At 49.3% G+C, this 20,020-nt stretch overlaps 1 protein-coding gene across 1 annotated transcript; it reads left to right on the forward strand.

Annotated features, from left to right (window-relative positions):
• The first annotated feature begins 3,699 nt into the window (after positions 1 to 3,699).
• Positions 3,700 to 19,470, forward strand: PPTC7 (protein phosphatase targeting COQ7). Its single transcript, XM_083373352.1, has 6 exons — positions 3,700 to 4,105; positions 10,368 to 10,547; positions 11,868 to 12,066; positions 14,043 to 14,166; positions 14,683 to 14,812; positions 15,750 to 19,470. The coding sequence occupies exons 1-6, from the start codon at positions 3,904 to 3,906 to the stop codon at positions 15,806 to 15,808; spliced, it is 894 nt and encodes a 297-aa protein (XP_083229478.1). The 5' UTR covers positions 3,700 to 3,903; the 3' UTR covers positions 15,809 to 19,470.
• The last annotated feature ends 550 nt before the right edge of the window (positions 19,471 to 20,020 follow it).

The raw sequence follows: 20,020 nt of genomic DNA on the forward strand, positions 1-20,020 counted from the left end.
AGTTTCAGCTTATGTACAAATGTCAAATTTTCCACAGCTTCCAAATCTGGCACAAGTGTGAGCTGATGACTCATTCCTAACCAAGCAAGAATTCATCTATAATGAACCCCAAACTTCTCATTTGAAAAAAAACACTTTTTTATCTCGCATCAATCTTTGTCATTATTTAACAAGCTACTTTTGCACATTTTACAGAAGTACACTTAACTACTTGTGTTTGGTCAGGTTTGAGACACACACACACACACACACACACACACACACACACACATGTGCACAGTTGGTCTGTGAGTCTAATGACTAACAAGCTCAGTATGTGGTTATGTAAATCAGCCTTAGACTTTCCAAAATCTCAAAAAATGAGTATGAAGCAACCAGAACTTATATTATTAGGATCCCCACGGAGCAGGCTGTTCTTAATCAAGAATCTTTCATTACTATAAGAAGTTCAGCCAAATATCTTCACTGCTAATACCTCCCTCCTTCCAGATTTTCAGATGTTGTTGCTGTGACAAAATCACTGTGACCCGAAATTAAAATGAAGATAAGGTGGATGAAGGACTGCGGAGGGCTGTTGGCAAGCACAGCCATATAAAAACCTTCACATCCAGAGGTATACTTCCTCATAGCAAATACGAGCAGCTTTAGGATGCGTGGACTTCCACTCCCAGAATGCCCTATTCCCCAAGGAGATGGGAATTCTGGGAAGTACACATTTTAAAGCTGCTGAGGCTGAGACACTTTGCTCTAGAAAGTAGCAGAAAAGAAGGCGGCTGTGCTTGTGTAACACTTGTGGGTTTATCAGGAATGTGCACTGGGGAATGATGGCATTGTAGTCCCACACATCTGGAGAGATTTGATTTATGCAATTCGTGTCATTGCAAATTGCCTGGAATCTTAGGAGTGGATGATTTATAACCTCATTTATAACCTCAAACAAGTAGAAGTTTGCTGCTCATTGTGATATTATGCCTAATGAGTATACAACACAGGTAGTGACAGTTCATTTAGCGACCATTCAGAGTTACAATGGTACTGAAATAGTGACTTAGGACCGTTTTTCAGACTTATGACCACTGCAGCATCCCCATGGTCATGTGGTTTCCATTCGGATGCCCAACAATTGGTTCATAGTTATGATGGTTGCAGCGTCTCGGGGTCACGGGCTCCCCTTTTGCGACCTCCTGACAAGCAAAGTCAGTGGGAAGCTGGGTCCACTTAACTCTCTTAGTCACTTAACAGCTAGGGCAAGAAAAGTCGTGAAATGGGGCAAAACTCACTTAACAAATGTTTCACTTAGCAAAAACAAAAATTTGGGCTCAACTGCGGTCGTAATGCGAGGACATGTATGCAAAGAGTAATACTCCTTTGTCAAACCAATTGGCCTGAAACGTTCTCTGATCCTCTCCAACTGCCCCCCCCCCCAAGGAGCAAAGGGCACGTCTTTGGTGACGCTGCAGGAGAATCCTCCCTATTCAAAGTCCACATTGCTGGCTGGAAAACAACATTTTGCTTTGCTAGGAATGTTGCATATCGGAGCTGCACTGGGCTTTTTTTAAAAAAGTCACAATTTGATTGTAAAAGGCTTGCAGCCCATAGTACAGGCAGGCTTGAAGCAGGCCAGGCTTGCCTTTGATTCATGGCTTAAGGAAGAGGAAAAGGAGGCTCAAGCCTCTAAAACAAGGTTTCCTAACCTTGCCAATTGTAAGACGTGTGGACTTCAACTCAGTGGGTGCTGGGGAACCCTGGGAATTGAAGTCCACACGTCTTACGGATGCTAAGGTTGGGAAATGCTGAAGGTAATAAGACTCCCAGGTCTCTGTGCTTAGAGCTGAGAAAGCTGTAGTGAAGATTGTGCTTCTTTTTTTTAATGGTTTCCAAATGAAGAACAAAGGGCGTTTTCAGACATCGATCGTTCCATTGTTAAGAGAAAGAATCCAGAAACCATTAGAGACGATCATTGCAATTAGAGAATGGCAGGAGCGGCTATTGAGGCTGAAGAAGAATGCTGAGATGGATCTGATTAAATATCTGTGGGGGTTAGAAAAGGGTGAGGCGGGATTTCAGTCTTCCTCTGGCTTGCAAGCGGCATGCAAAGGAGCAGGAAGGCCGCACCTGAATGGAAACAGATCAACTATGGATTTCACCATACTTGATTTTACCCAATCTCTTCTTGGGTAAAAACTTTATCAACTTCCAGATGCTATTTTTCAAAATGAGGAGGAGGAGGAGGTTGGCACTGCGACTGCAAAAATGCTCTCCTGTATTGCCCCGTCCTGCCAAAAGAAATCTGGGCACCCATCGCCTCCGTTAAGCATTTGGCCCCTCTTATCTTTTTGTTTTGGTGGCTTTCCTGAGCCAATTAAACCATCATCCCTTCTTCCAAAATCTGCAAAATCGTGCAGTCTTTGGGTGCCACCGAGAATTCCCCCTCCTTCTAAATCGAGGCAAAGCAAAGCATGTGTCATTCTTCCATTGGCTTAGCCTGTTTGTTCCGTCTGTCCAGATCGTCTGTACTTAGTCCCTGGCAGATCTCGCCATGCTTTTGTTTATGTCTGTGTTTTAAAAGGAAGATAATTTAGCAATGCCTGATGAGAAGTTTAACACATTGGCACATCTGCCCTCGTCAAAAGTTCCCTTCTCTATCTCATTTCCTGCTCCCCCCCCCCGCCCTGCCATCATGCAAAGAGGTATACCTTGCAATAAACCAGAGTTTCTTGAACAAGAGACTGTAACAACTGGGATTTCTACATTCTGCCTAGCCACAACAAGCAAACCAGTTTATCATTTAGTTCTCTAGCATCTTGGTTGCAAGAATCTGACGCAATGGTACTTCTGGAATTCTTCCCATAAGAAAACTCAAAGGAGGCCTTCACTGACTTCCAAGCATCCTTAAAAAACTATATATAGAAGAATTAGATTGAAATGCCATGTTTAATTAACGAGGCGTCTTTTGAGACGGAGAGTAAGAGTCCCTTAGGGACAGAAATGCAGGCAGGGTAGAGAGGGCAGCTTTCAACGTACGGCAGCATCCCTCCCAAGTGTTCCCTGAGGAAAGCTAACTGAGTCTAGCGGGATTCCTTTTGAGTAAATATGCATAAGATGAATGGAGCAGAAATGAGCAGGACAGGATTTCCTTGCTTTTCCTTTTGAAAGCTTGATTTTTTTCTACAACTGTGGGAGGAAAACGCCCCCGGCCGACAACCTCTTGTGCAGCGTGTCCCAATCTCAGCAACCGTTAAGATATATATGGACTTCAACTCCCAGAATTCCCCAGCCGACCCGCTTTCCCTTTTGCTCCCCTGCCTCCCGCTCGGCAGGGGAGAAGGTGACCCGCTCCGAGCCGCGCACGTGCTCCGCTCGGGAAGAAACACCACTTCCCGGCAGGACTTGCGCCGCCCGAACGCGGGGGAAGCCGGCCGTTCCTCGGCCGCGCAGCACGCCGGGGCCGGTAGTCCGAGACGCGAGTGGCAGGCCGCGAGAGCGACAGCCGAGCCGGGCGAATCGCTGCCCTTCCCGGGGTAGGGTATGTAAATAGGTGGGACGCGCCGCCAATGAGGGCCGCGCGGGGCGGGGTCCTTGGAGGCCCGGATGCTGAGGAGCGCAGACGGGCCCCGGGCCGGCGCGGAGGCGGAGTTGACCTCGCTCGTCTCTCCCGGAGCGGCCGGCGGCAGGAGCGGCGGCGGCGGCGGCGGCGAGGCGGGCGATGGCGGCGGGGCTCCCCCGAGCCGGGGCGCCGGCCGTGAGCGCCTGAGCGCGGGCGGGCGAGCGAGAGCGCTAGGCCGCGCAGAGCCCCCGCCCGGCTCCCCCTCGCAGCGCGGCGCCTTCGGGGAGGGGGTCGCGGCCCCTCCCCCACTCTGGCGGGGGCGCGGCGGGGGCGGCGGGAGGGGCGGCGGGGCGGCCATGTTCTCGGTGCTCTCCTACGGGCGGCTGGTGGCCCGCGCCGTGCTGGGCGGCCTCTCGCAGACCGACTCCCGCGACTACAGCCTGGTGACGGCCAGCTGCGGCTTCGGCAAGGACTTCCGCAAGGGCATCCTGAAGAAGGGCATGTGCTACGGCGACGACGCCTGCTTCGTGGCCCGGCACCGCACGGCCGATGTGCTGGGTGAGTGGGGGGAGGGCCGGAAGGGGCCCCCGGACTGCCTGGGCCTCCCTCCCTCCCTCCCTCCGTCCCCCCGTTGCCCCTTCTCTCCTTCCTCCCTCTTTTCCCTTCTCCATCTCTCCCTCCCCCCCTTTCTTCCTTCTCTCGCTCCCTTTCCTTCTTTCCTTCCTTCTCTCGCTCCCTTTCCTCCCTCCTTCCTTCCTTCCCTCCCTCCGTCCCCCCATTCCCCCTTCTCTTCTTCCTCCCTCTTTTCCCTTCTCCATCTCTCCCTCCCTTCCTTCCTTTCCTCTCTCCCTCCCTTTCCTTCTTCCTTCCTTCCCTCCCTCCATCCCCCATTCCCCCTTCTCTCCTTTCTTTCCCTTTTTCCTTCCTCCCTCTTTTCCCTTCTCCATCTCTTTCTTCCTTCCTTCCTTCCTTCCTTCCTTCCTTCTCTCACTCCCTTCCCTCCCTCCCTCCTTCCTTTCCCCCATCCCTCCCTCCCTTCCTCCCTCCCTCCCTTCCTTCCTTCCTTCCTTCCTTCCTTCCTTCCTTCCTTCTCTCGCTCCCTTCCCTCCCTCCCTCCTTCCTTTCCCCCATTCCCCCTTCCCTCCTTCCTTCCCGCCTTCAGAAAGAGCAGCCCCAGGTAGCAGTTGCTGGGCCGTCCAGATTGCATATCTAGAGGCGCTGGGAAGAGCCGGTTAATTGCCTATCCAGGCTGCGCTGCTGCCACTTGCCTCACCGCTGAAGCTCCACCTGGTGCCCAGCCAGGGCCCGCTCAGCCCCTCCTGCAGCCCCCAGCTGGCAGCCGCTGAGCTGAGCTTCCCGGCGCCCCTTTTCTTTGCTCCCTGGCAGAGCCTGAAGAGGAGCAGAAGCAAAAGGGCAGCGCCCGCATTTCCCGGTCCTGCCTTCTCTTGCCTGTCTGAAGCCCAGTGTGTGTGTGTGTGGGGGGGGGGTTCACCCTTAACCTTGAGCCCTAGGCTGGCCCTGTGCAGAAGAGGCCGCCCGTCCCTCCCTCCCTGCACCTGGGGTCCTGGCCAGGGGCAAAGGTGAAAAGACGCCCCCGTGACATTGGGTGGGGTGCCAGAGGTCAAACCGGGTCTCTCTCCAGATGGGCAGCCACAGCAAAAGGAAACTGCAGCTCCCCTGGGTGGCTGGGTGGGTTTCCAGGACCCCCTCCAGGCATTTCAGAGAACAGCGGATTCCAGGTTACAGTGTCGGGAGGTATGTTTAATGGCGGCCATTCCTCCTGTGTCTGAAATGTGTTCGGTTAACGTCGCCCTGGTAGCCTTAAGCAGTGAGTAAACACTAAAGAAAGGCACCCGTTGCTCTCAGCTGGGCTTCCCAGCCGGGAAACGCTGCAGAACAAAGATCCTACAGGGCAGGTTGCTGCTTCAGTTTATTATTTTTTTATCCTCTGGGTTTGGGCTAGAAGGCCCCAGGAGACGGAGACCTTGACCTGTGACCTGCATGCTCTTCATTCTGCTGAAACGGAGTAGGCTGTGTGTGCAGCGCTTGCTTTCTGCCGAGGCGCCTGGGCCATGCGTGATGGGAAGGCGGGAGGAACCCGGAGCGAACTTGCTGTGATTCATCCTGGTTCTGCACTGCGTTTGAGGGCTGCACCTCCCCTGATTAATGGCGCTGCCGGACCTGATTTGCAAATCGTCTGCTCCCTCAAGCGCAGTAGAGAGGGAATTCTGCTTTAAACCCTGTTGCCTTTTGTAACTTGAATAGTCGCTAAACTGTTGTAAGTCAAGGATTGCCTGTTTTAAAACTTTGGCACACACTGTAGCAACTTTGTGGGTTTTGAGGTTAACATTGGTGTGTTTCGTGCCTGCTTTTCAGCCAAGATTGAGTCCTAGCTCAGCCAGCCTCTACAATCCACAGGGAGTTCTGTGAATGGTGTGATATTGATGCCTTGTGACACACACACACACACACACACACAGACACACACACACACATCCCAATGATTTTCTTTCAGCCAGGAGGTGCTGCAGATGGAATGGGGGGTGGGGTTTGAGGTAAAGGTGGCAATTTCTTGATTCCAGCCCAAAGCCCACAATAAGGAGGATTCAGGTTGCAGCTGTCATTTCTCGGTTAGATGTCTCTGGGGTATTTTTTTTGTGGGGAGGGTACCTCATGGCAGCCTCCCCCCCCTTTCTGCTTTTCCTGGTGTCCTGGCTTGACCCCTTCCCTTCTTGCCATCCGCAGCTCCATGTTTTCCTATTTGAGATGTCTTTAATTTATGCTTCTCAAATGCAGCTGATGACACATCGTTTATTTTGGCACCCTGGACGTTTTGATCCTTTCGGAGTGTCTTTAGCCAAAAATTTGCCTTATTTTGCCTGTTTCTTTTTCCATCTAGGCCCAGTTGCTCTGATTTTTTCTCTCTCTTTCTCCCCCCCCCTTCGGTGGTAGGAGTGAGCAAGGCAAAAATTCCTTGGCTTTCTCCTTGGAAAGCCTCTGTTAGCTGGGGAAGGGTGTGGGAAAGTCAGATGAGCTACTCCTAGGGGGAAAACCTGCATGGACACCTGGAGTTGGCCCAACTTCCAAGCCATGACCTTGTTTGACCAGCAGTTTAAAAAAAAGTACACACAACTTTTGCCTGTTGTGTAATCAGTGTGATCTGTAAAATACCCTCCTCAAGGAGTTGCACTATGCATGAGACCGAACCAAGGCCCAAATCCTTTTACTTGCAAAGTGGCCTCTGATCCTCCGTTTCTACAGCCAAAGGTCCTGGAGACATGAAGTCCTAAAATTTTGAAGGGTGGCAGGCTGGCTTTAGATAGATTAAAACCAACACACATTTGCATGCATAATACCTTCACTCATATTTGCAAACATGTGGACTTAGGAGATGTATTGTCTCAAATTTTGGTGGTCAAGGGCAAATCAGTTTTCTAGGTGAGAGGGGAAAGAAAGCCTGTTCACCCTGATGACTAGATTTTTCTGCGTGGTTTTTTTTTCCTGTCATCACCGGGAACACATTTTTAAAATGCTGCAAGGTGATCCTTCCATCCGGGGACAGAATTTCCCCAAAGGTTAGGGTTCTCCTCCTGAGTCTTATCTCCTGAGTTAAATTCCAGAAGGTCTGTTTAAAAAAAACAAAAACAAAACTACATGCCAGATCAGTTAGTAATCTTAATCGGGTGGGCCCATCTGGAAAGATCACACATTTTTTAAAAGATGGAGGAAGTGCCTGATTCATGAGAACGAATGAGGAAGTTGTCGAGCATCAGCATCTTCAGAGAATCTTGGTTGCCCAAGAGGTATCTCCCCTGTTAAATAATCAGAAATATTTACTCAAAGAACATTTCCTTTAGCCAGGGAGATGTCCTGGGGTTCATGCTTTTCAACTTTGGCACCTTTAAGATGGGTGGACTTCAGTTCCCAGAATTCCCCAGCCAGCCTAGGGGAATTCACCCATCTTAAAGGTGCCACTGATCTAAGGAGACCTTGCCTTCTCAAGCCTCTTCGGGTTGACCGAGCTGAAGCCTAGAGAGCGATGGTTGCAGCGTGGCAGAGGCTGTTAGTGTGTGTTTGCCCTTGAATTGTTGGTGCTCCCAAGTCAGCAAAGGAGAAGCTGAAATAAGTCCCTGGCTTCGGATTCTGGGAACTCCTAGCTCCGATTAGAAATAGCAGAAGGTGACTTTGGCAGTTGTGAACCAAAACAATTTCCTTTTGGCACACACGCCTGAGAAGTCCGCCCCATTGTCTTAACACACCTTCAAGGAGCTCTCCCCCTCCCTCTCTTGACAGGGGAAGGACGTGCCCTTCCCATTATTCCCCTCTGCCCCCCCCCTCTCTCTCTCTCTCTCTCCACAATTTCCTTGCTGGTTTCATCAGGGCGACCTTGCTTAATGAAAAAAAAAGGAAGACTGCTGATGCAAGCCTGGCCCAATTTACTTTGCAAATTAGGAAGTCCCCTTTGGACAGCCGGGGACAAATTAAGGGATTATTCCAGTAGGCTCAAAGGCAAATCACCCAGGGGTGCCTTTGAACTTTGCCACCGTGTCAATTATTCAGCCCGGCTGACCTTGGCACCGAGGCTCCCTGGCTGAATGTCTCTGTATTCGACCTCGGCTCTGCTTTTCTAGTGCCGCTTTTTCTTATCCTTGAGAAATTGTAGGCCATTTAGTTGAGGGAGGTTGCTGGCTGATGCCGGAAGAGAGAGTAAATCTTAATAACCCGTTGCCATTTCTAGGCATCACTGCAGCGTTCCATAAAAAAGGCTTCGTGTCCTTTTTCTTAGTCATCGGCGGCTTTTGCAAATGGGAATAAAAACGCTCTAGCCAGTTTGGGAGCGCTGGGAGCTTTTTGCCGATTCCCCAACGCTTTTCCTTCGCCTTTGGTTGCTCAGCGCTGCAGCTGGCCACGTCATTATAATCCATGTATATAACATGCCATAAGCAGTAACTCCGGGGACCACACCGGCCGCCTTCTCTGCAGATTGCAAAAACATGGAAACTGACAGAAGACAGACAGCAAAAATCTACTAGGCGTATTTCTCTGTTCTTGGGAAACCAGTGACTTCCCACTCTGTGCATTCGTAAGTCTGAGAGGCTTCGGATCAGCCAAGAGGCAGAGATTCTTACCGGCTTGTAGTTTGAGGGTTTAGCTTAGCTTTTGAGTTCAGCACATTTGTATTTCCTTGGTGCAAAAGGGAGGGAGGGAGGGAGGGAAGTAAAAGAGAAGGAAGGAAGGAAGAAATAAAAGGGAAGGAAGGAAGGCATTGCAATTGGGTTTCGTGCTGTCTGGTATAGAGAAGGGGGTCCTTCGTTGCTGTGCTGATGGGAATACTAGAAGAAACAAACTTTACACAGCCAGGCTGCGACTATTTTGGGAGTGAGTTTGATTGATGCTGGTTAGCTGCAACATATTGGCAGATGACATGGGTCATGCCACTGTCAGCTTTAATTGCTGTTTCAGCCGGGAACATAAATAAAGGGCACTTTACAGATTAGCAGGCTTCGTTTTATGTAATAAATCAGTTTAAACTTTTTGGCCAGAGATTAGTGGCTTTTTGTTCCAAAGGAGATGTGCCGGAAGCAGATTTCCTGATTAGTGACTCATGCAGTCTCCTGAACGATGCTGTATGATGATCTTCATAACTGCAGGAAAAGATTGGATTTTTTTCGTCCTGTGTTAAATCAATCGGTCAGCTGGCTTTTCCAGAAAATGCTGCGTCCCACCTTCCCGTATCTGTCTGGTTATTTCTTATAAGCATTTTCGTTCTCTGGGACGCAAAGTATCCTTATTTCAGTTTGGTGCTGAAACTGTGTAATGTCTATTCCTGCCATTATTTCAGAATTACCTTTGGGACTAGGATGTTCTCTGCTCGGATGTGTCTGCCCCTTTATTCTGCATTTTGTAAACGTGTGGCCATATAGAGATGGGAACGTCTTTGTGGAAAAACTGCAGAAAAAGAGTTCGTGGGGGGGCTGTCCTTGGTCCTGTTTGCTTTTGACTTCTGCAGTCCTTACATCGCTGCATCAGTTCCTCCTTCGGGCTTTTGCAATAAAAACTGCTGCTCTACTGCAGCGTTGGCTGGGGAATTCTGGAAGCTGAAGCCCACATACCTTAAAGTTGTGTGGTTGAGAAACACTGCTCTGTTGCGTTCATGGAATCACAGGGCTGGAAGGGACCTTGGAGGTCTTCTAGTCTAACCCCCAAGGCAAGAGTCCTCGTCCCATGTCAGACAAAGGGTCGCCAATCTTCTCTTGAAAACCTCCAGAGATGGAGGCAAGGCTGATCCACTGATTATCCTCACTGTCAGGAAGTTCCTCCTAATTTCCAGGCTGGGTCTCCCTCTGCTGAGCTTCTGCCCGTTGCTTCTTGTCCTGCTGTTGATGCTTTGGAGAATAAAGCGAGGCTCTTTCCTTGCGAGACCTCTTCAAGCACCGGAAGACGACTATCGCATCACCCCTCTCTTCACTCAGCTAATTGCACCCTAGCACCTTCAGCTATTCTTTCGTGGGTGGCTGGGGTCTTCAGATTTGGCAACCTTAAGACTGGTGGACTTCAGCTCCCAGAATTCCCCAGCCAGCAGTGAATTCCGGGAGTTGAAGTCCGCAAGTCTGAAAGTGGCCAGGTTTGGAGACCCCCGCTGTACGGTGCCAACTGGGAAAGCAGCTAGAAAGTCTCCTTTAGTGTATGGCCTCTACAGAGGTCGTGCAATCACTGATACACAAACGTAGTTTGAATTAGAGGTGGCGATAAAGCCAGAACACGCCAGTATTTGGAGGGCTGACTTCTCTCTCTCTCTCTCTCTCTCTCCCTTCCGAAGGGGTCGCAGACGGCGTCGGAGGCTGGCGAGACTACGGCGTCGACCCGTCTCAGTTCTCGGGGACTCTGATGCGCACTTGTGAACGTTTGGTAAAGGAAGGACGGTTTGTGCCCAGCCACCCTGTGGGGATCCTCACCACAAGCTACTGTGAGCTGCTGCAGCACAAGGCCCCCCTGCTTGGTAAGAAGAAGGACACCCACCCACCCACCCCCCGTAAATCTTCAATTCCCCTAAGCAATCGACGTCTTCCCGTTTTGTCCTGAATCCCGAGAACCAGCCTGGGCGAGGGAAATGGGGAACCTTTGGCCCAGTAGTGGCTTTGCTTGCTGCTCACCTGACGCCAGGCTTCTCTGCCAAGAAACCTCTCTCTTAATGTGGGTTATTTTTAAGTGCCCTCAGCTAAACCCAAGAGGAGGCTTTGCCCTTCCCGTGAAACATCTCACAAACAGCCCTGGCCGGAGAATTGGCTCCCTTCAGACCCTGGAGCCCAGGCCATCCGGGGCAGTCTGGGGGCCCAGCTCCTCCTCGAAACAGCCCCCGGCCAGGAATAGTCCTCTCAAGGAGAAAGCCCGCTCCTGTCTGCGCCGTCTCCTCCTCCTCCCGGGTGACCACCAAGGCTGTCCTCCGAGAGATGTGCGTTAGCGTCGTTTAATCTCTCAAAATCTCTGAAAACCTGGTTCCTGCACTGGCGGTGCTGCTTCTGTTGTCCAAGGGTTTATCCCGCTTTGTGTGGGTTGAAGGCCTTTGCTCTTGTTGGAACGGGGGCGGGGGGGCCCTCCTCTGTGTGGACCCTCAATAAAGGGGGGCCGGGACCGGCACTGCAAGGAATCCGGCTGGTGGTTTGTCAGTTCGGGGGAGAATTCTGCTCCTGCTTTCAAGGGCCTTCAGATACCAGCTTTCACCAGAGCGGAGGGAGGAAACCAATGTCTGTTCCTTCAGAACGGCAGGTGGCAGAGGATTTAAAACTCAGCTGGAAGCAGCCGGCCAAATTCTCAATTTAGGGCACTTTTTTGCCTAATTCGTGCCTCATTCCAGCTTATGTTCCAAGGTAGTTGGTAACCGTGTTTCAGAAGCCGGACTGTGAGCCTGGCTTTTACAGGTAGTCCTCGACTTACGACCACAACGGAGCCCCAAATTTCTCTTGCCAAGTGAGACCTTTGTTAAGTGAGCCTTGCCCCCTTTTACAGCCATTCTTGCCACACTTCTTAAGTGAATCACTGCCGTTAAGTAAGTAAATCCAGCTTCCCCGTTGACTCGGCTTGTCAGAAGGCCGCAAAAGGGGATCCCGGGACCCTGTGGCCGTCGTAAACAGGAGCCACTTGCCAAGCGTCCTGATTTTGATCACCTGACCACGGGCATGTTGCAGCGGTTGTGTGAAAACCGGCCCTAGGTGGCTTTTTCCCAGTGCCGTGGTGGCTTGGAGCGGTCGCGAGAGGAGCGGTGGCAGGGAACTCCGGAGTAGCGTCTCCCACCAGCTGAACGTCCACCTCTCCTTCCTAGGAAGCAGCACGGCCTGCATCGTCGTCCTGGATCGGCGCACCCGGCGCCTGCACACCGCAAACCTGGGCGATTCAGGCTTCCTGGTGGTCCGAGGGGGCCGGGTGGTCCACCGCTCGGAAGAACAGCAGCACTATTTCAATAGTCCCTTCCAGCTCTCCATTGCTCCCCCCGAAGCCGAGGGGGTGGTCTTCAGCGACAGGTGAGGCTTCCTGTGGGGCGCGGCAGGCGGGAGAGGCAACGGCCTGCCGGGAACGCTCGGGAATAGCTGCGTTTCCAGCTCAGCTTCCCTCTGGCTGGAGTTGACGCTCCCGAGAGTTTTCGTCCTTCCAGTGGTGGCAGGTGGTTATTTGTGGCAAGGGGCTCTTTAAACCAGTGCTTGTCAGTCGTGGGAGCTCCCAGGTGGGTGGACTTCAACTCCTTGCTGGCTGGGGAATTCTGGGAGTTTTAAGTCCACCCATCTGGAAGCTTCCAAGGCTGACAAACTGGTTTAAGTACATTAATTTCTTTGGTTAGTGTTCGGGGGGAGCTATATTCTCAGTCAACGTTCCTTGCCTCCCTTTCCGCGGCTGACTTATCAGTTTGTGGAGGTGAGGAGTCAAAACGCAAAGCGTGGTGCTCTTTCTACGCACCCAGGCCTTGCCTGATGCTTTCTCTCCACAAAGGCCGAGGCATCAGATCCAGTCTTTCCTATTTCCCCCCGGGCGACTTGTTTGCAAAGCAAAACCACCGTTTCGTGTTGTGAAGGGAAATATTGACACGACGGCAGGGAGTGTGTTTGGCTTTCGCCGGGTACATGCCGTATTGTACCGGGTGGAGGGCATAACAGAGGGATGGGAGGTGCAGGAATGTGAGAGAAAAACAGTACAAAATGTTGAGGCTGCTGACTTGCTGATGGAGATGAGGTTGCAAACTATGTTGTCGGAATAATAGAGATGAAAGGGACCTTGGAGGTCTTCTAGTCCAGCCCCCTGCTCAAGCAGGAGAACCTGTGTCATTTGAGACAAACGGTTATTCAATCTTGTCTTAAACCTCCAGTGTTGGAGCACCCACAACTTCTGGAGGCAAGCTGTTGCATCCTTCTCTCCCTCCCTCCCTCTGTCCTATGTTTCTTTCTATCTATATCTATCTATCTATCTATCTATCTATCTATCTATCTATCTATCTATCTATCTATCTATCTATCTCGGAACCATACAATCCTAGGGCTGGAAGGGACCTTTGAGGTCTTCTAGTCCAACCCCCTATCCCTTTTCAGACAAACGGTCGTTTTAAGCCCCTTCTTAAAAACCTCCCGGGATGGAGCATCCACAGCTTCTGATGAATTGTTCTCTTTCTTAGTTCTATGTTGGATCTCTCCTTGATAAGTTTCCACCCGGTGTTTCTTGTCCTGCTTTCAGAGGCTTTGGGGAATAGGTCAACAACCCCCCCCTTCTTTGTGGCAGCCCCTCAAATATTGGAACACGGCTGTCATGTGACACTGCCTGGTTCTGTCAGGGACCTTCTGTTCATCTCAAATTTTGCAAAGGGTTCTGCCCCTGCTAACATACTCCAGCAGTGAGACGGCACCTCCTGACAGCCAGGAAAGGGAGGCACATGACTGCCGCTTGCCTTTCAGGCCCGTTGAAAGTTTCCAGCCGTGCTGGACGCCCCGCGAACTCCCACTTGGCAGAACCCCAAGCTCTGACAGGGAAGCCGTGGAAAAGCACATTTTGTCCCACAGGAGCCCCGGCTGCAAAGGGCACAGACAGCAGGCAGAGAACGGGAGCGAGAGGGGAAAATTGTAGTGATGAGTTGCTCAAGGGGGAGCCTTTTGGATTCCTTTTGGGGACCCTCATCGGGGTCTTTGCAAAGTGTTGAGCTGGGCAAAGCGCCCTCCTTGGCCCCGGGGGCTTTAAAGCCTCCCATCAGTGGCTCAGCCTGGTTCATCGCCTTCCGGCTTTTGTCTTTCTCTACAAAGGCCATGCAAAATGGGGCTTTGGTCCTGGCAGACGTAAAGCCTGTCTTCCTGAGAGTAAGCGGCCCTGGGTTCAGCACACTGGAGGAGCCTCCGCTGGCTGCACAATCTTGCTGGTGTAGGGAGAACTGCCCCTCTTGCACAGGTTAAGCCTTAACACCCACCCACCCACCCCCTGCATTTCACATCTCTCTCTCTCTGCTTTCTTGGTGCTTCCTCAGCCCGGATGCTGCTGACAGCACCACCTTTGATGTCCAGCTGGGAGACATCATCCTGACGGCCACAGACGGACTCTTCGACAACATGCCGGACTACATGATCCTCCAGGAGCTGAAAAAACTCAAGGTCAGAGCTTTCAGTGGGCGACACCGCAGAGAAATTAAAAACGCAGCCAGATCCCTGAGAGATAACATTTGTCCAACAATTGCATTGTTGCCTTGGCAGCCTTTTGGCGTTAAATGACAGGGTGCAACTTTGGGGCAAATCGTCTTGGTGGGTTTTCTCCACCGGAAAAATTTTCTGGTCCTCTCCTCCATGAGTCTGTGACCCTCTGAATCTTTTCTCAGGGTTCAAATCGGGAGCCGAGTAAAAGTTTAAAGTTGAGGGCAGGTTTATCTTTTAATCTCCTCTTGTCCGTCCCCTGTAATTCCTAAAGCAGACAGACGGTTATCGGAGAGCTGAAAATCTGCTTTTCAGAATCGGATCCACTCCAATTTGCAACCTTAGAAAGATGGGGATTTGTGCTTGGCTTTTTGACTCGAGACGATACAAGTGCTTTGCATTAACCGTGTGCTTGCGGTAGGTGAAACAGACAAAAGCTCTTTAAACGTTCACAGTTTCTTTTTGCCGCCTTCCATCCAGAACTCAAATTACGAAAGCATCCAGCAGACGGCAAGCAGTATAGCTGAACAAGCCCACGAGCTGGCCTACGATCCAAATTACATGTCTCCCTTTGCACAGTTCGCGTGTGACAATGGACTGAACGTAAGAGGTAAGAGCGGCCGAGCGGGAAGAAGAGGAAGTCAGCCCTCCTGCATGTTTCCTCCAGAAGGCAGCGTTGGCTAGAATTCAGTCTGCAGAAGCGCACGAAACGAGAGAACCTGTTAATGCGGGTGCTAAGATGGGGCGAGACCTTGACCTGGGCATGCATATTTTTATACCTGCCACCGTATCAAATGGTTCAATTTTTTTAAATTATTTTTTTTGTGCGTGCCTGGAGATTTGTCTCAATTTCTTGGCAGGTTTGAATTGCTGGAGCACTTAAAAGATATTTCCCAAAGAATTTAGAGGAGGCTGTGGATACATTTTGATCGCTTTGGGGGTTAAATTTCCTTTTCCCGGCTGTGTGTTTAGGGGGTAGGATTGTTTAATTTTGCTCCTCCTGTTTTATAGCACCAAGTCTTCAGCTACAAACGTGGAATAGAGTAACAGAGTTGGAAGGGGCCTTGGAGGTCTTCTAGTCCAACCCCCTGCTCAAGCAGGAGACCCCCTACCATTCCAGACAAGTGTCCGCCCAGTCTCTTCTTAAAAGCCTCCAGTGTTGGAGCAGCCACAACTTCTGGAGGCAAACTCTTCCACTGGTTACTTGTTCTCACTGTCAGGAGATTTCTCCTTAGTTCTTGGTTGGTTCTCACCTTAATTGGTTTCCATCCGTTGCTTCTTGTCCTGCCTTCTGGTGATTTGGGAAATAGATTGGAAACCCCCCCCCTCTTCTTTGTGGCAGCCCCTCAAATATTGGAAGACTGCTATCATATCCCCCCCTGGTCCTTCTTTTCACTAGACTAGACATACCCAATTCCAGCAACTGTGTTTTGTATGTTTTAGCCTCCAGCCCTCTAACTATCTTTGTTGCTCTCTCTGCACTGTTTCCAGAGTCTTGACATCGTTTTTATAATACTCTAAAAACTTCTCCATGTCTTGCTTTTTAGGTGGAAAACCCGATGACATTACTGTTCTTCTCTCTATAGTAGCTGAATACACAGACTGACCGGCTGTAATGCTCAGCTTTTAAAGACTGGTGTGTCTCCCACTGTACTCAGCTTCACACGGACTATTTTCCTGCGGGCAGGAATTCTCTCTCTCTGCATCTGACCTCAGTGGCTAATCACACATTACGTCCATTGCCTGTTTTAAGATGCAGTCAAGACCCCTGGCCCCAAACCTCAGCTGGAGGACACCTGGGGATACCTCCAAGCAAGAAATGAAGAATTTTCAATACTTGAAGCCTGTCTTTCAAAATCGACTCGTAGTTATTGCATAGAAAGCGGGGTGGGGAGGGGGTTGGAGAGGGAATCTTACTTATGGCTCTGAAGAAAAGGTGAGCAAACAAGAACACCAGATTGGCTCTGCGTAGGGTTAATTTGGGGGTGGGGTGGGGTGTTTCAAATCAGCAAAGAGAACCTCCATGAGGTCCCGAGAAGGCATGGCTAGAGAAAGCCCAATTCTCACCCGTGGAAGGTCAGTACATGCTGCCCTTGGAAAACGTGTGTTTGTAACTGAATTCTCTGTAGGCTTTCCAAGTGTAGTGAGCCTTTCGGTCTCTTCCTATACATTTCCACTTGGGCAACTTGAAGAGGTGCCGGCTGGGGCGTTCTGGAAGTTGAAGTCTGCACCTCTTCCAAGTTGCTCTGGTTGAAAAATATTGGTCTGTATGGTATTAGCCAGGAGCTTTGTTACTCAATTTGAAACACACAACTTGTCGTGAATTGTGTGCACGTGTGCGAGAGTGTTTGTGAAGGTGCTAAACTGTTATAGCAGTGGGAATGTTGGCCTGTGGTATGACCCCACGGGGGCCCTTTTGTAGCTGGGTTTTTCTCCCAGGTTGTCGGCTAAAACTCTTCAGCCGCAGAGAAGTCTGAAGATGAACGAGGGAGATTGAGCAGCGATGCCGAGTGGGCTCCCGGCAGCCGTTGCACGGCTGCATAAGCAAAACCTGAGTGGGCAGCACTTGTATTTTGGTGGTGAGTTTGCGTACAGGATTCCCCAAGAAAGTAAATGTTTACAGGGCTCTTAACTGCTTAACTGGCAATATCGCAGATTTTTTTCCCCCCAGTGACAAACACTCAATCCAATTTCTCAGTAGCTATAATTTCCCCTGCCCCATTTTTCTAAGCTTGTGTTTAAAAAAAGCTGTTTTTATTTATACATAACGCCTAAGAGGTATGTATAAAAATCTCGGTCAGTTTTTCATAATTTTTTCTTTTTGTTTTTGCCGGTAGGAAAAACAAAAGTCCTTTGCAATGAAAAGCCATGTTTTATAGAGCAAGTTGGGTCATGTTGATGTTTAGTTGATAATCTTGGTGAGTAAAAGCAACATTCCCTTTTTTAAAAAAAACAAACAAACTCACAAAAGGGGTTTTTTTTACTGCCAGGTTTATTCTATTAAAAATGTACGTTTGAGGTTACCTCAGCCTGTTTTAAATATTATTTTTGGTGGTTGTACTGTATATTTGCATAATTGCGTCCGGCTTTTATTTATAATGAACATGTACCGTGTACATGTGGCTGTTTCAATGCATCCTCCTCCTAGCAGGCATTTCATTTGCGACGATCACGGGCAAAAAAATAATAATTTCATTTTTAGAAGCTGTTCCAACCAATTTTTCCAGTTTTCTTTTAAATCACTTTTTTTTTGTCCAGATGCCTTAACAACGTAGCTTGATAAAACTGATCGGTTTTGGGGGTACGGATACAGGGTGGCATACAGTGAAATGATGAAAATCGTGTAATATGAAAATATGGCCCATTGTAACGTTGTACAAACCATTTCAACCCCTCCTGTTTCTGATGCTGAAGCAGCTGGACCTAAGTATCTTCTGCTAGAAATTGTATATTAATGTGTCTTTATGCAGCCTCTCTTGCTTCGCTGGAGGGGTAGGTGGCTCTTAATAGGGAGTTGGTGTTTTGCGGGCGCCATCTCGTTATTTCGAGCAAACCCTGAGGAGCTACCAACTCTCCCACCGTTCTTTCCATTGTCCTGGGTCTCTAGAGATCATCAAGCTGATCTCTTCAGCCTTTCTGTAATTGTTAGCTAACTACGGAGGGGAAGGTGATTTAAAACACTGTTTGTCAACCTCGGCAGCTTTAAGATGGGTGGACTTCCAACTCCCAGAATGCTATGCTGGCTATGCCGGCTGGGGAATTCTGGGAGTTGTCCACTTGTCTTAAAGCTGCCGAGGTTGAGAAATGCTGCTTTAGAAGGAGCTTGGTTTTGTTTAATTTAAAGCAATTTCTACTCTTAGCAGTATCTGTAAAGCCATTTGTTCCTTAGGACCATTTTTTTAGCCATGGTCAAATTGAATTTTTAAACTTGCATCGTCCGACTTTTTCCCCCCTTCCTCCCCCTTGGGACACCAAAGATTCCCATTGAGTTTATAGCTTTTGGCCATCTGTTTTTTTAAAGGCAATACTGTATTATAAACAAATTCTATTGCATGCTTGAGATCTCCCCCTCCCTCCTCCCCAATTTTAAGGTGAGCCTTCAAACCTAAAGACTCCGATTTCTTCCTAGGAACTTAAAAGCTGTCTGCGCACAAGAATTTTATTTTTTTACAAAAATAAAAAAAAAATAAAAAGGAAAAGGCGAGTCTCCTGCCCTTGGTAGGCCGACCTTTCCCGCCGGCCCTCCAAGCCGTGGGTGCGTCTTCTCGGGGCGCCCTCTGGGGCTAGGATTTGGCCACATTCCATCTTCTCTTCAAACGGGGGACACCTTGACGGAGGAGAGCTAGACCCTTGACCTGCTTTTGGGGGGGGACCTCCCCAATTCATTGGGGCAGCTTCAGAGCCAGCCTTTGAAAATGCCCACCGTTTGGGGGGGGCTCTGCTGCTCCTTAATGAGAGGAGGGGGCACCTCTTGGGCTCCATTTTCTTTGCTCAGGGTGGGGGGAATGAAAGCATCGCCAGCAGGATCCAAAGCTACCCAAAAGGCAGCAAACTGTGATTTCTCGAGGGTGGGGTGGGCAAAGGCCAGGTTTTCCCTGCGCCGCCCCCCCTTCTCTTTAGCACTCTGTCCTCAAAATCTGCTGCATTGCAGAGGTGACTCTGTCCCCCCAAAGCTGGGAGTGGGAGCCTGAACATCGTTGCCCGCCTCTTCCTGGAAGCAGGGGGGGGGCTTGGCAGATTCCTAGTTCCCCCCCCTCCCCTTCTGCAGAAGGTTGCCTTCTGCTTTCTTAGGAGCCCCTCCGGATCCTGCTTAATTCCAACCCAAATGGGGGGGGGGGAAACAGCACCTGGGACAGAAGGATCGAGATTTAAAAACCGTCCACAGTGAAAGCAAAGAGAAGAAATTACGGGAATGGCTCTTTTCCATGGAAAACCGGACTCAATCCAGACCTGGGTATTTTGTTTTGTTTTTTTGCGTCTTTATTTTATTTTATTTTTCCTTCTCCTGACAAGGATAGCTTATCTAATGAGGATGCCGTTTTCTTGTTAAATGAGACTATCGTGACCTGTAACTTACCTTAAAAAAGGAAATTTAAATTATGTGAATTGAATGTCTGGAGTATAATTTGTGCAAGAATAGTATCTGTAAATACATTTAAAAGAATTGTAAAGATATTTAATAAATATAGTATTTATACAATATATGGGGGCTTCCTTGAATTGTGGCTGAAGAAAAGGTCATGGTCTGTTGCAATTAAATATATATATATATATATATATATATATATATATATATATATATATATATATATATATATATATATATAAAATATATATATATTGATTAGTGCGTCCCAATCTTGGCGGCTTGAAGATGCGTGGACTTCAACTCCCAGAATTCCCAGCTATGCTGGCTGGGGAATTCTGGAAGTCGAAGTCCACACATCTTCAAGTTGGCAAGGTTGGGAAATACAGATTTAGCTCATCAAAGCCTCAAACTGGCCCCTCTTAACGGTCAAGAGCTATTCCAAGCATATACATTACGTCTACCTTTTAATTTCTTTCACGAAGCAAATTCCGAAAAATGCGTTTCACTGCTCATACAGGCCATGTTGAGCGGTAATATAAAAGGAATATATTGGTCTTTTCTACAATATCTGCTGGTTTCACAATAGCCAGTAGTTCCTGGGAGGTCATGTCCTCAGCAACAGTGGGCCACTAAAATTAAATTTTAAAAAACCTGTGCGCAATGAGGAATTCAGGGGAAGGAGCAAAGGAACATATGTCTTACCCCCCCCCCCCACACACACAAAAAAAC

The sequence above is a fragment of the Vipera ursinii genome, assembly GCF_947247035.1.
Source record: "Vipera ursinii genome assembly, chromosome: 14".
NCBI lineage: Eukaryota > Metazoa > Chordata > Lepidosauria > Squamata > Viperidae > Vipera > Vipera ursinii.